This window comes from Nelumbo lutea, chromosome 8 (genome assembly GCF_056320005.1).
Source record: "Nelumbo lutea isolate HS-2025 chromosome 8, American lotus-T2T, whole genome shotgun sequence".
In the NCBI taxonomy this organism is placed as follows: domain Eukaryota; kingdom Viridiplantae; phylum Streptophyta; class Magnoliopsida; order Proteales; family Nelumbonaceae; genus Nelumbo; species Nelumbo lutea.
In genome coordinates this window covers 34,373,165-34,389,191 of record NC_142691.1, presented here as the reverse complement: position 1 = coordinate 34,389,191, position 16,027 = coordinate 34,373,165, and the positions used below count along the sequence as shown (strand labels likewise).

At 39.1% G+C, this 16,027-nt stretch overlaps 1 protein-coding gene across 2 annotated transcripts in view; it reads left to right on the top strand.

Moving 5' to 3' along the window:
• LOC148843779 (uncharacterized) overlaps positions 1 to 1,461 on the top strand; it is a 45,290-nt gene extending 43,829 nt beyond the window's left edge. For both annotated transcript variants that reach the window (XR_016103126.1, XM_088957126.1), the window contains exon 16: positions 938 to 1,461. Coding sequence is in view for 1 of the 2 variants with exons in the window: in XM_088957126.1 (XP_088813252.1) it covers positions 938 to 946 (9 nt within the window). In the remaining variant the exon portion in view is untranslated. The remainder of the gene's footprint in view (positions 1 to 937) is intronic.
• The last annotated feature ends 14,566 nt before the right edge of the window (positions 1,462 to 16,027 follow it).

Sequence of the window (16,027 nt, the reverse complement as noted above, 5' to 3'; positions counted from 1 at the left end):
ATTGTAAAATGAGTTGTCCATATTCCTGCCCTCTTTTATTTTCACATAAGATGCTCCATCATCATTCATGGACAATATTTTAATAAAACTTAAAGATAACTGAACACTAGACACGATTAAATCTACACTTATTTTGTTGGTCAAATATAAAAATAGTAGGTTAAATTGTGTCTGTTTTAGTAATATTTGATAGATTTGTCCATGCCCAAGCCATGGCTGGTTCCTTTGTTTTTGGGCTGCTAAAACACAAATGGTGCTTACAATTGAACAAGTTGGATGTAAAAGAAACTAATCTATAGCATCACTATATCTGCTCTTATTTGCATCCTTTATCCTTTGGATCCAACAAGATCTGCTTCATTGGATATTAGTTGTATGAATCATGGATTCTTTTCTTCCTAACTTTTAGGGTAAATTACTCAAACCTTCCTTGTGTTTTCCGGAAAATGCTTTAACCTCCCTTGTACTTTGACCTCTTCAAATTCTTCTCTTGACATTTTTGAGAAATTATACAAACAGACCCTTTCTGTTAATTTGACGTTAATAACTTAACCTAAAATAATGATGTCATGCTTTTAAACACTTAAAAATTTCTAATTTGCTCATTAATTACAATATTGGAGTGTCTATTCACTAAAATACCCCCAAAATATGGTAAGAAAAAGTCCTTTCTGGGGTATTTCGTTAATAAACACTCCTATTCTGTAATTCATTGGAAAATTGGATGTCTAAATGCTACAATCATTTTTACGTTTTTAACGTCAAACAAATGGAAGGGGTTTGCATTTCTCTAGAATGTCAAAGGGAGGAATTTAGAGAGGCCAAAGTACAGGGGAGGTTAAAGCATTTATCAGAAAACATGAGAAATTTAAGAAATTTAACCTTCATTAATTATTAATTGTACTGTACTTAATCATCTTTATCATCTTATGTTCAGGGAGTGTAAGATCAGATGAGATGTTTTTCTCCATGCTGCCTCAATAGTTCAATGCAGTTTCCAACTTGTTTTAGGTTGGCCATAGCATGCTTTACAACATCTGACACGCGTATGAGCTTACTCTAATGAGAGGACTATTGATAGGTGGATCAACTTGGCTAGTCTGGGACACTAGCTGTAAATATAACGTGTGATGTTTATGACTTAATGTTTTAGGTTGGCCATAGCATGCTTTACAACATCTGACACGCGTATGAGCTTACTCTAATGAAAGGACTATTGATAGGTGGATCAACTTGGCTAGTCTGGGACACTAGCTGTAAATATAACGTGTGATGTTTATGACTTAATGTTTTAGGTTGGCCATAGCATGCTTTACAACATCTGACACGCGTATGAGCTTACTCTAATGAAAGGACTATTGATAGGTGGATCAACTTGGCTAGTCTGGGACACTAGCTGTAAATATAACGTGTGATGTTTATGACTTAATGTGTTTACTCTGAAACTGCTTTTACTGAAAATGTGCATAATTATCACGTCTTGCAGCTTACCAAACTTCATCATGCCTTCGCTAATGTAACTAGACAAGGCTGCTTTTGGTTTGATAGAAAATAGGAGAGAAACTGAATGTTGAGGAAGTTTTTACTAAAATTCACAAATTTTATAACTTTCTCTTATCTTTATTTTTCTCTTCTAAGGCCTGTTTGTTAGGGCATCAGCATTGATTGAGCTGTGTTGACTGAGCCACTTCTGAGAAGTTGCCAAAAATAGTTTTTGGTCGAAAGTCAATTTCGCAATTCATGCAAGTGTAGTTTTGTCTTTGCATGTTTTTCACCAAACATGATTGCATGGGTTTCTGTGTGAACCCTACTTTGCAATACCTGAATCTGCTGCGTGAAAACCCTCCCAAATGAACATCTATTTTCTATCAAACCAAAAAGAGTGTTACAGAACAGAAGTCAATCGAATCATATATTCGACCTGTTATGTGGGTTTAAGCCAAGATTCAAAGTATCAAAAATGCAAGGTGTAGTGGAAAAATAATTTTATGAGATGTATCGGGATATGTTTTGGATACGCATAGATATAGATACAAAATTAAGATATATATTAATAATAATAATTATATTCTATAAAATATATTAATAATAATAATTACAAATTTTAAATGATTGTAAATAAGATATTTAAATGTAAAAATCCATATGTACAATCATTTAATTATAAATAATTATAATTAATAATTATTGAAAAATGATAAAATAAATAAAATGTGAGGAAAAAAAAAACTAATATATGAATGTGTATACATCAATTTTCGAATAACCAATATAAATGTTATGTGTGTACATCAATTTATATTAATATTTATTTGTATATAAATTTTAATAATTAATTCTAGCATTTATTAATAAATATCCATTAAGGAAAGAGAAAATTTACTTAAAAACAATAATGCATACAACTATAACAAATAAATGTGTGTGGCCTAGTGGTGACTTACGGTTGTTAAAACCTAGTGATCAAGGTTTGAATCTTGCCATTGTTTAAAGTCTGTAGTTTTTATACTAACAAAACGAAATTAATGAGATGGGATCATTAATTAGTAGAATTAATGAGAGAGTATCATTAATTAGTGGAATTAATAAGAGAATGAAGGGCATCCAAAAAAAGATATAGAAGTAATTAAAGAGATTAATGAATGAATGGAACATATGATTTCTACATGTTATGCGTATCAGACTCTTGTTGGAACAATATGTATCAGCCGATACAACCCGATACTTTATGAAATTTTGAACCTTGGCCTAAGCTATAATCAACACTGGATTTGGAAGGGGATGAGAGATGTATCATTTTTATGTGAAAAAAATTAAGATGCCGATTAGTGCCCTTAATGGATTAGGTCTCGTTGACCCAGACCCAACCTAATAAGTAAATATGCAGAAATAGTTAACCTGACATCTCTTTAGAGATTTAATTCAGGGTCTACTCTCATCACCACATTTTCATTTTCTTTTTAAACTTCCTTTCTCTCTTTATATTTTTGTTGATTTTTTATTAAGGCTCTCTTCATAGTCATAAGGATGGACATTGCTCTTCATAATCTTCATTAACATGAATCGTGCTTTTTTATTGATTAGGGATGACTTTATTTTGGGATCAAATGTAAATATGTAGGGAAAATCAGAACTAGCGTGTGAGTGTCATCATGAAAGATCTCAAATGCCTCAATTTATTTTAACTATTTATTGATTCTTCATTTCCCAACTCACTATTGCACTGGTCTTCCTTGATAATTGTCCAACTTTCCTTGATCTTTCATTTTCAGTAAAGCTATCAAAAGTTCATTCCCTTTTCCTTTTTTCCTTTTTCTCTTTTTTTCTTTTTTTGCTCATTTGCTCATTTCTCTTTCTTTCATTTTCATTTTCATTTTTCTCCTTTTTTCTTTTTTTTTTCTCATTTTCTTTGAACTCTTGCTCAATTACCCTAACTGCGTTCTCACTCATCACTAGGAAATGTTTATTGTGAAGAAAAGGTTGATAGAAAAGCTCAATGGGCCAACTAAGGGACTTTACTTCATATTATCAGGATTAAATGCACAAGGTTAAACAAGCGACCATAGGAGACCTCCCTTTATTTCACTATTGACTACACTTTGTATATTAAAGAAGCATATGTTGAGTATAGCCTATGTCTGATTTATTACCCCTGCACTCTAGATACGGCTATGATTCCTTTGGTGGAGCAAATTCACTCAAACACTCTCATTCTTCTTTCTTTCTTTTTTTTTTTCTTTATTCTTTTTTCTCTTTTTTTATTTTTCATTTTTTGTCCCTTTGATAATCCCTATGGTGCATCCTATGGATTTGGCTAATTTGCTGAAAAAAAGGTCTATTGCATGAGCTCAACTAGTTAACAAGCGATTTTTGACAATTCATAATATCATAAAGAATAAAAAAAACGGCCAAGGATGGCCTCGAGTCCTTTCTCTAATTAATCAACAATGTACTATGTTAGGATGGTGTCTTTGTTCTATGTTGGCTTTTAGGCATTAATCATAGGAGTTTGCTAAATTTTGATGGCTTCAATGTTTCCCTAGTTTGGACAATGAGGGTGACTTTATTATGGGTTGGAATGTTAAAAAGGGAATTCGATTATAAAGTTCTTAATCAACAAATAACTTTTCTTTAAACATGCTTTTAGGGCTCTGAGAGGGAATAAACTCCGCATTCTTTTGTAGGTAGACAACCTTGAATGGATTAATCACTCTCTTATATATAGGCATCTCAGGAAAAGAAAAGAGAAATTGAGAAATAATACTTTATTTATGGAAGTGGTCAGACCCATGAGATGGGTTACTTTATGTACCATTTTGAAAGGGATCAAGCCGGACGTAGTTCAAAATGCCTTGGAATGACAAAAGAAAGGATAACAAACTAAGCACATGTAACAAAAAGGACTCCGAATGATTGGAGGTAGGGTAGAGAGAAAGGTTTAAAATTTTGATATGATACACCCGATATGGGGCATATATTGTACATTTGAAAAACATATACGGGATACACATGGAAATCGGGTGTTTTGTCTTCTTTCATGTGTATGAGACCCATATTGGGGGTGTATCGGGGCATATTGGTAGCATATCGACAAAAGAGATACAACCAAAATTGAAACAAAAAATAAAATAAAATAAAGGGGGAAAGTAAGATTCTTTTCCTTGAAATAAGCATTCTTTCACCCCCACCCCCCGCCTAAATGACTCTAAAACTCCAAATCTCATTCCTAAAGTGCTAGATTTGCAAACATTTGCAAGAAATAAGTGTGAATCATTATTTATTTTTATTTTTCAAATTTTGAAAAAATATGGCAAAAATAAGTTTTTTTTTTTCAATTTTTATAATATCTTGTTATTTCTTTTTTCTTTAATGTTTAAATTTATGTTGATCTACATTTTGTCACATTGAAAATCACAATTGTTTTTTTGTATTATCAGTAGATTTATGAAAATTTCATGATGGTATTTAGGGAAAATATAAATTAACAAAAAAATTGAAAATGTAGTTTTTTCTCTGCCTATAAAGACTAAATATGTTTTAGATCTATGGATTTATCTATCATATTATAGAGCAATGGGATATTCTTCTTTAATATTTTTTATTTTTATATTTTAGAAAAAAAAATAAAAAATAATTAATTATAGTTTATCATTTGATCACAACAATTGAATATATTATAATTCTATGGACGATATATCATATCCGCATACCAATTGAAAATTCTTCTTTAATAATTAATTTTTAAATATATTATATAATGTTTATTTTTTTATTTTTGAAAATATATAATAAATAATATATTTAAATAATAAATAATTGTTAATTATATTTTCACTTAGAAGTTATTATGATGCATCTTTTATGGTTGGATAAGAGAGTTGGGTTTTTCCCATCCCATAAAACATTAAAACTTAAGAATTATAATTTATAAATTATAGTTAAGCATAGGATTTTTAATGAAATTATAATTAACTACAATACATTTCTTCATAAAACCATTAAAATATATTAGTTTAATGTATATACACCTCATTAAGGTCTTATATTTAGTGTTACTGGTGTATTTTTTATGATTTATTAAAATATGTATAGTGTTTTTGAGCATATCTATGCGTATCTTAGTTTTCTTTGATACGCATACGTATCCTAGGTGTATCCAGATATGTCTCTTAAAATTGCCTTTCCAATACACTTAGCGTTTCCGTTACTTTGAACCTTAGTAGAGAACATTGACCCCTTGCCTCAAAAACTATATTCAGATTTACGTAGTTAGTTTGACACCACAGATAATACCCAAAACTGTCCAAAGATGGCACTCAAAATATTCTTAAGAGATGAGCGAATGGGTTAGTGCAAAAATGTTTCTCAAGGCTCTGGAAATGCAATGAGATCTTGATCAATTAACTCCTGATATGCAATCTTGAGTTGATGGCAATTGCTAGTGATATGCCCTAGGCTTATATGATAATCACAACACGCATTCTCGTCATAATGTTTTGGTTTATGCACCAATGGAGGTCTCTCTTTAGGAAACTCCAAATATCTATCTTTAACCAAGGTAGGTAACAACTGAGAGTGTGGACAAGGAAGTGGGGTTAACTCATTTTCTATTTGTAGAGCTTGTTACACCCTTGGAGTGCATTGCTGTTGATGCATTGGTGTAGACACCCTAAAAGCATGATTAGATGAAGTTATGGCTACAAAGCTAGTTAGGTGGCCAAATATGAATTGTAGTTCACTCCTTCCTTGACACTTGGCTCTAGACTTCTTTGATAGAGAGGTGGTTGCCCCTACTCCAATCATTAGTGGGTTAATCCGACCATGTCTAAGAGATTCCTCAATTCCAACAACTCCCTTCATTACATCACTTTAATCCTTAAGTGGTTGTGCAACCAGCAAAGTGTGGTATGGATCTTTCAAAGTCTTGATGAAGAGTTTAACCATTTTCCTTGGGTATGGGGTAACACAGTTTGGATGCCACAAGATTGGCAACCACATTCTAGCACTCCTAGCCAGGCTTTTTTGAAACATTTGGACCAAAAGCTTCTCATTAGAACTATAATAAAACATATCTCCATAAAAGACTTTCAGGTAAGTCTACAAGCAACCTTTTCCATTGTATTTCCCAAAATCAGGCATCTTAAACTTCTCAGGCTGTTTAGCATCTGGGTATAAACATAATTCCTTGAAGTTTGTGATTACCAAATTATGCACTCCCTTTACTTGTCTCACTTCTGCCCTTAATTTTTCCATGTCATCCTTCCAAGGGGGCTAGGACATAGGAGGGGGTGGTGTAGTAGTGCATTTTGAGTCGTCTTCACCACATAGGGTCGAGTGGGCTGACAGTAGTACTGTTTCGAAAAGTTAATGGCTGGTTAGAATGGAGACTGGTGTAACAAAGCAAAGAACACAAAGGGAGGGGGTGTAAAGGTGGTATTGGGTGTGGTAGATGTCGGGAATGAAGAGGACGTGAAAGGTGGGAAAGATGTTGATGTGCTCGAAGGTGTGAAGGTGGGAAAGGCTCCCGATGCTGGTGGTTGGGTGCTTTGATTTGTTAGGGGATGTGGAGGTGGTTCTAACTAGGTATGTTCTTCACAAAAAGTTGCAAATTAGGTTATTACCTCTTCTAGCTTCTCTTGAAGTTTAAGGTAGTCAGTATATTGGACTAAGGTTGCTATCATGGGTTCTAATGAAGAGGCAGGTAAGTACACAGATGAGGAGGTGATTGTAGGATTACTCTGCGAGGAATCAAATTTCATGGCTCACACGATTAATCTAGTTATTATCCATTGGTGGTGTCCTCCTGTAGATGTAACATGGTCTTCTTCTTTTGCACACATTTCCCTTCTTCTTCTTCTTCTTCTTATTATTATTTCCTTTTTCTTCTTTCTTTTTTTTAATAGTGTCTCCTCGTTTTTTACTTTGTAATATATATATATATATATATATATATATATATATATATATATATATGCTTTTATATTATTTTTTATGTTTTTTTTTTCTTTTTTATCATATATATTTTTCATTTTCCTTTTTTTTTGTATTTCAAATTATTCTTCCCTCATCATTTAGCTTTTAGTAATTTTCTTATTTTTTTTTTCTATTTAGACATTTTGGTTTTTATTTCTTTTTCTTTATTCTCTCTCTCTCTCTCTCTCTCTCTCTCTCTCTCTCTCTCTTAGCCTTTGGATTTCCCCCTTTTTGTATTTTGGATTTTTCCCTTTTTCGTTTTTTTGGATGTTCACTTTTTTATATTTTGGATTTTTCCATTTTTATTATATTTTGGATTTCTCTTCCATTCTTTGTTTTTTATTTTGGAATTTTCCATGTTTTTATTTTTAGATTTTCCCATTTTTTATATTTAGGATTTTTTTTTGCATTTTCCATTATATATATATATATATATATATTATTTTTTCACTTTGTATTTTTCTTTCTCTTTTTTTTGGATTTTCCATTTTCATTCTTTTTATTTTTGATTTTCCCATTTTTTATATTTTGGATTCTCTCTCTCTCTCTCTCTCTCTCTCTCTCTCTCTCTCTTTTGTTTTGTATGATTTTTTTGGACTTCCCCTTTTTTGTATTTTTGTATTTTCATTTTCTTAAATTTTGGATTTTTTCTTCTTTTCTTATGTTTTGTATTTTTTTTGGAATTTTAGATTTTTTTTTGCACTTTGGAGTTTTTTTTTTAGATTTTTATTTTTATCATTTTTGCATTTTATCCTATTTTTGTTGTTTTTCCTTTCTTAATATAGGACCCTCTAAAAATGATCATGTAAAATTTATCACACATAAGGTGATTGCCCCTAGAACCTAGGCGGCTAGCACATAAATGATGAGCATGGGCTTGGAGTGTGACATCTAGGTCATGGTTGAAAAGGCCACCGGTTTGCAAACCTCCACCCTTATAGATTTCTTAGGTTAGTGACTAGTTGAGAGCTTTCCACTGGCCTCACCAGGTTCCTAGTCCTGATGGCCCAAGTGTACAAGACTCTCTCCTAATAGGACGATAGGTTCCTAGAAATCTAAAGATCCAATGTGCAAATGCATGCTCCATTCAATATGACAAGCACTATGGATAAACAAAAAACTTGAATATAAATTGATGTAGACGTACATGGCCTTGATCAATAACATGCTTGCACGTGTTTGGCGGTGGCACATAGAGCGGATAGGTGTGTGTAGAGCAGAGGTCGGTCATGCGATGACCTTAGATGATCGCACTCCTTAGGGCCGGACCGCATCCTGATCGTCCGAGCCCACCTACCTCTAGGCGGCCTCAAGTATAAATAGGGGGCAACCCCCTCATGGTAAACATATGGAATCTGGACTAAAGCATTCTTAACTTCCTTTGTAGCCTCGTCTGATTGTTCCCACTTCAGGCTCCGTCCACCTTGTGTTGCACCCATACTAACTTGACTACCAGAGTCCCCGCCTTGGGTATCAACCCGGGGCCTTTGACGTTCTCTCTCCTTTGCTCCTTGCAGGACCAGCCTTTTAGCCCTCGGCCACTCCAGGCCTTGGACTACTCAACCACACCTCGGCTCGGAAGAAAATTAATAGTGTTGCCTTCAACCCATTTTGACCAACAACAATTGGCGCCATATGTGGGAAACGTCGCTAAGACCTCCCTCAAATTAAATTCACACTTCAAGAAACTTAAAGAATTAACCATTAAGATTCAGCCAACATGGCAAGAAACAACAGGAATACTCAAAACCTAGTCACCATGGACTAGTTTCATCAACCGACTTAATAACTTCGCACAGAGGCTAGACGAGGTGGGGTGCTAGGCAGGAGGCTGCCACCCCACTGGAAGCTTGGGAAACTATGGCGAGCACGGGTCTCCGGACCCATTAGCTATAGGCCCAGTCGGATCCAATAGGGCTGACCCCTCAGAGTTCGATAGCAGTCGGTGTGCCATCCAAGCACTAAGGACATTCCAACCCCTAGCAGAAGAGGGGAAGAATCCGCACAGTCTTGTGATCACCATTGAGACCAAGAACACCATCATAACCTCCGACGAGAAAGTTCCTGGGATGAAGGTGGGCAATCGGGCCACCATAGCCCCCTTTCAAGTGCTGAGAACCAACGCCACGCCTTTCCTCTCACGTCTCGGACCTCCAAGACCTCCTAAATGACAGGCGGGCTAGAAGAAATGGACATGTACCTGCATCAGAGTACTCGGGGAACCGAGCCAATCTCTACCGAGTCTGAGAGAACTAGGACGGGGACCAAGCTCCCCTCGAACAAAGATTTGTTGACCTACAGAGACAGCTCAACACTGTCAAAGATGAGCTCTGCCAAGTCAGAGAAAGCTGAGCTGAAGCCTCGGCTAACCCAAACCATCTATCCGGGAGGATGGACGCCTTCACCCCAAACATCATTCTTCAAGCCTCTCCTGCCGCACTTCAAAGCGCCTGCACTCAAAATGTATGGTGGAATGACAAACCCGAACGACCACCTGGAAAGTTCGAAGGCGCTCATGCTCCTCTACGGTACTTTGACGCCCCGACATGCAAGAATTTTCCAGTGACCTTCAAAGGGGCGACCCATCGATGGTTCTCCAGACTCCCCCCTTGATCCATCAGTTCATGGGAAAAATTTTCCATCCTCTTCCTCGCCCACTTCATCAGTAGCAAGGTTGCCAGAAGAGTGTCGTCTCACTCATGGCCATTCGATAGAAGCACAACGAGAGCCTACGGTCCTACATCAACCGCTTCAAGGAGGAGCTCGAAGTCCGAGACCTTAACTCCCTGGTCTCCATGCACGCAACCATCAACAGCCTCCTGTTAGGCTTGGTCCTCAAGTACCTAGTAGCCAAGACACCGCCGAAGTCTAAGGTGGAATTCTTGAAGAAAGCTCAGAAGTACATCGCCGCCGAGGAGGCCTGGGTCGGCGATTGCCAGGAAGGAGAGGTCAATTGCCATCATGGAGGCCTAGAGAAGAAGATAAGAAATGGAGACAACCGCAATGACAACAGCAACAACAAGGACAACAAGAAGCCACCGGCCCCGGCCCTGGCTTACAACAAGTATATGCCACTCAACTCCACCCGATCGCTGATCCTCATGCAGGTAGTGAAAGAGTATGTGAAATGGCCTGAGAAGATAAAGAGGAACCCCAAGAGGGGGAATCCAAAGAAGTACTGCAAATATCACCGTGGCATTGGCCACAACAACGGGGACTGCTATGAGTTGAAAAACAAAATCGAGTCCCTCATCCACCGTGGTCATCTGAAGCAGTACGTGAAAGGTGAGGTCGGTGCCTCATCCTCATAGCAACAACAACAAAAGTTAGCTGGCGTCATAGACATCATCATCGGTGGCACGGCCTTGGGTTAAGCCCCGATCTCGGTCTGTAGGGCCTATGCCAAGAAGTTGAACATTAAGGGTTGGATCCCAAGAAGCCGAAGCAGAATAAAGCCTTCGTGTTCACAGATGAGGACTTGAAGGGGATCTTAGTCCCCCATGACGATGCGCTCGTGGTGTCCGCCGTCGTTGCGAACTTTATGGTGAAGAGGATCTTGGTGGACAACGACTCATCGGTCGACATCCTCTTTTATGATGCATTTGAGAGAATGAAGCTGGCACCCAAGTGCCTCCAACCCGTCGACGTGCCACTCGTTGGCTTCTTCGAGAACATGGTCAGACCTGAGGGAAGATTCACCCTACTAGTCACGGTAGGGACAAAACCTCGATAGGTAACGACAATGAACGAATTCTTGGTTGTGAAGATTGGCTATCGCTACAACACTACCATCGGGAGGCCGACCTTCCATGCACTAAAGGCAGCCATCTCCTCCTACCACCTTGCCCTCACGTTCCCCACCGAACATGGCATTGGAGTCATTCGAGGGGACCAACAAGTCGCCCTCCAGTGCTATGTGGCAGCACTAAAGGGCAAGAATAAGGAGACCCTGCCACTTGAGAGTTTTGACCTCAGGGAAGAACCAGTGAGCCGAGGCCAATCGGTTGAGGACCTCGTTTCGGTCCCCCGGGACGAGGCCGAGCCTGAAAAAACAATCCGCGTTGGGTCCAACCTTCCCCCAAAAAGCCAATCAAAATTGGTAAGTTTCCTTAGAACTAATGCCAACTTCTTTGCTTGGTTTGTCGTTGACATGCCTAGAATTAACCCTTTGTCCATTACTCATAGGCTGAGCATGGACCCGAGTTCTAGGCCGTCTCGGTAGAGAAAGAGGAACTTTGCACCAGAGCGATTTAAGGCCATGGGAGAGGAAGTTGACAAGCTACTCGACGCCAGTTTCATCTAAGTGGTACACTACCCTAACTAGTTGTCCAATGTGGTTATGGTAAAGAAAGCTAATGGGAAATGGTGGATCTGTGTTGACTTTATAAACCTAAGCTGAGCTTGCCACAAAGACAATTTTCCTCTATCGAGAATAGACCACCTTGTCGATGCCACCATAGGGTATGAGCTACTTAGCTTTATAGATGCCTTCTCCAGATATAACCAAATCAAAATTCACCCCGAGGACGAAGAAAATACCTCGTTCATCACCGAGCATGGCACTTATTGCTACAAAGTCATGCCCTTCGGCCTCAAGAACGCTGGAGCCACCTACCAGTGCCTCATAAACAAAGTCTTTAAGCACCAGATGGGGAGAAATGTCGAAGCCTATGTAGATGACATGGTTGTGAAGAGCCTGAAAGTTAACTCGCATACCTCGAACCTAACTGAGACCTTCAATACCTTGCGGAAGCACAACATGAAGCTCAACCCCAACAAGTGTGCCTTCGTTACATCAGGAAATTTCTGGGCTTTGTCGTCATGCAACGAGGTATAGAGGCCAATCCAGAGAAAATCCAAGATATAATAGACATGGCGCTACCTTGGTCAGTTAAGGAATCCTAAAGGCTTATTGGCCGAGTGGATGCCCTTAGTCGCTTCATGTCGAAGTCAGTTAACTGTTGTTTGCCCTTTTTCCCAGCCATTAAGAAATTGAAAGACTTTCAGTGGACAGAAAAGTGATAGTGCACCTTTGAAGAACTCAAGTCTTACCTTGCCTCGTCGCCACTCCCAGAAAATGTGTTCTACATATATTTCCTGGCCGGTGATGAGGCCATCAGCTCAGTATTGATTAGAGAAGATGGAGTGTAGAGACCAATCTACAATGCCAGCAAGTTTCTCAGTGACGCCGAGACCCGATACCCCAAGGTAGAAAAGCTAGCCTTCGCACTAGTGGTCTCAACCATGAAGCTTACACCATATTTTCAAGCCCACACCATCGTGGTCCTAACCAACCAACCCCTTAAGGCTATCCTCGCCAAACCAGAGGCTTCAGGACAACTAATCAAGTTGGTGGTCAAGCTGTCGGAGTTTGACATGCAGTACCAGCCAAGGCCCACAATCAAAGCATAAGCCTTGGCCGACTTTGTGATGGAGTGCACCTTTAGCCGATCCCTTCGCCGAGCCCCGGAAGAAGAGGAGGAAGAAAGGCCTCGACCGGTCGAAGGACCTCAACCCACTTGGAAGTTGTTCCTCCATTGGTCATCCAACTCTAAGGGAAGTGGATCTGGCCTCATCGTCCTTACCCTAGACAACACCGAAGTAGAATACATGTTGAGGTTCAGCTTCTCGACATCCAACAATGAGGCTGAGTATGAAGCCCTCTTCACCGAACTACAGCTCGCAAAATACCTTGGCTTCCAACATATTGAGGTCTTCAATGACTCCTAGTTGGTGGTGAACCAAGTCAACGATGAGTATGAGGCCAGGGAACAAAGCATGGCCAAATACTTAACCAAGGTGCAAGAGCTCACCTACCACTTCCAACACTTCTCCCTACGACAAGTCCCACGATCCATGAACATGAAGGCTGACACCCTATCAAAATTGGCAAGCACCTTCGACGCAACTCTCGGCCACACTATCCGCGTGGAGAAGTTAGCTCACCCTACCATCGAAGAAGTCCAAATATTCCCAGTACGGGCAAAGCCATCCTGGATGGGTTCTATCATTGCTTTCCTCCTGATCGAGTAGCTGCCCAATGACAAAAACAGGCCAGGCAAATCCGATGGTAGGCCACCCACTACACGTGCTTCGAGAGATTTGCAAAGGCAACTGCAGCAACCACCTCAAAGGTAAAGCCTTGGCCAAAAAAAGCACTAAGATAAGGGTATTTCTAGCTAACAATTTGGAAGGATGCAGTCGAGTTGGTGCGGAAGTGCGATCAATGCCAGAAACACTACAACATTTCCCACCAGCTAGCAATAACCCGGGCGGCCATCAGTAACCCTTGGTCCTTTGCCAAGTGGGGCATGGACCTCCTCGGCCCCTTCCCTTAAGCCATTAAAAAAAGTACATCGTCATCGCCATCAACTATTTCACTAAATGGGTCAAAGCCAAGCCATTGGCTACCACCATAACTAGATTGATATAAAATTTCTTCTAGAAGAACATCATCTGCTACTTCGACCACCCTCACATGCTAATCATCGACAACGGGAAGCAATTTGATGATGCGAGGTTCCAAGAATGGTGTGCCTCCCTTGGCATTAAGCGGTAGGCTATCCCCAGACTAACGACCAAGCCGATGACAGCAACAGGACTATCCTAGAAGGACTGAAGACCAAACTTGACAAAGCCAAAGGCCTCTAGGCTGATGAATTGAATAGTGTCTTGTGGGCCTATCGGATGGCACCTCGAACATCTATAGAAGAAATCCCATTCAACTTAACTTAGGGCACCGAGGTTGTCATTGTAGCAGAGATCGGCCAACTGACGCTTCGAACCGAGGCGTACAACAAAGCCAAGAACAATGAAGAACTTAGAACAAACCTGAACCTGTTGGAAGAAGTTCGAGAACAGGTGCAGATCAAGTTAGCAGCCTTTTAGCAGAAGGTTGCCCACTACTATAATTCAAGGGTGAAAGAAAGGCATTACAAAGAAGGATACCTCATTCTCAAAAAATTCATGGTGCTCGAGCTCGGTGTAGGCAAGCTTGACCCCAATTAGGAGGGTCCCTACAGAATCAAGCAAATTGTCGGCTCCATCACGTTTTGGCTCGAGCATTTGAATGGAAGATCAGTCCCTCGAACATGGAATTCATAAAACCTCTTGATGTATTACCAGTGAATGTACTCCCTATTAGCTGAACAATGAGTACAAGTGCAAAGTTCCTCCCCCTCGACAGAATGTTTTACTATACATGTTCTTATTTTTGCCGAGTAGCAAGACCCATTGGCCACACGACCAGTGGTGTGTTGCTCATTGTGACACTAGCAAGTGCACTAGCCGTTCAAGTAATAAAGTAGAGAGTGAAGTATCGTTCCCACGAGGATTTAGGAAACAATTACCAATACTAAATTGAGCACTTCTTATCTGATCAACAAATAAATCAAAACTCTAATGAAAGCTAAGAAATCCTAAATTAAAATCTATCTAAATCATTGGTCCAATTGCCTTCAAATCAGGTTAGAAGAGTAAGCAGTAAATGTCAATCTCAGAATTCAGCAATCTATCAATTTGGATCATTCGAATGAATCATGATTGAGCCTTTGTTTGGTGAAACCCCAAGGTCATGAACAGCCTCTCTCAAGCGCATGTTCATCCTATGCATGAGTGACGGTTCTTCTATCTCTAGCAAGAATCTAATCCCCATGCATGCATTTCTTCAAACACTTCTAAGGCATCAATTCAAATCTGAATTGATCACCAACTGAATTGTGCAAGTTATCTCTAACCTTGCACTCAATTCAGTTCTTGAATAGTAGATCTGAATTCCTAGAGTCTCTCTCAAGCACTCTAGGAATTCCAAGCTGTAGATTAATTCGCCCAATCTGAAAATTGCAGATCTGAATTCTCTTTCAAGCAATTCAGATCTTGCAATCTCAGATCTGAGAATTCAGATCTGAGTTTTGAAGGTTAGTTGGCCGAATTAATCTACAATCACACCCTTATTCAAGAAACTTCAAGTACAATGCATGACCATTTGAATGAATAAAAATGAATTAGATTGCTGAACTGAAATTTTATAAGCTGAAATACATCAAGGAAGAATGGAAACAAGGAGAAAGAAGAAAAAACATATAACTAAGAAACTAAATTCAAATCAAAAGAGAATGAAACTACAAATGATTTATTACAAAAGATCTTTGAATCACAAACCCTCAATTCAAACTCATCTTCTTCTTCTAGCTTGCTTGTCTTGAACTTCCTTCAGCCCTTCTTCTTCTTCTTCCTTGCGCCTAGCCTTCTTCTCTTCTCTTCTCTCAAGGTGGCCGAACCTCTAAGAGTGGGAGAGCCTTCCTCTCAAGCAATTGAACAACTTTCTCCCCTCCTAGAGGCCTCCTTATATAGTTTTTCAAGGGGGCTCTTGCCCCTTCTTGAAGCCTCTAGAATGGGGTGTATTACAGCCCTCATGAACCTTCTAGAGTGCTCCCTCCTTCTCTTCAAGAAACACCTAGAAGTTGTCGCCCCTAGCTCCCTTTGGGCTGCTATTTGGGCTACAACTTAACTTGCTTTTGAGCTCATGTGGGCTACACTCTAGGCTGTTATTTGG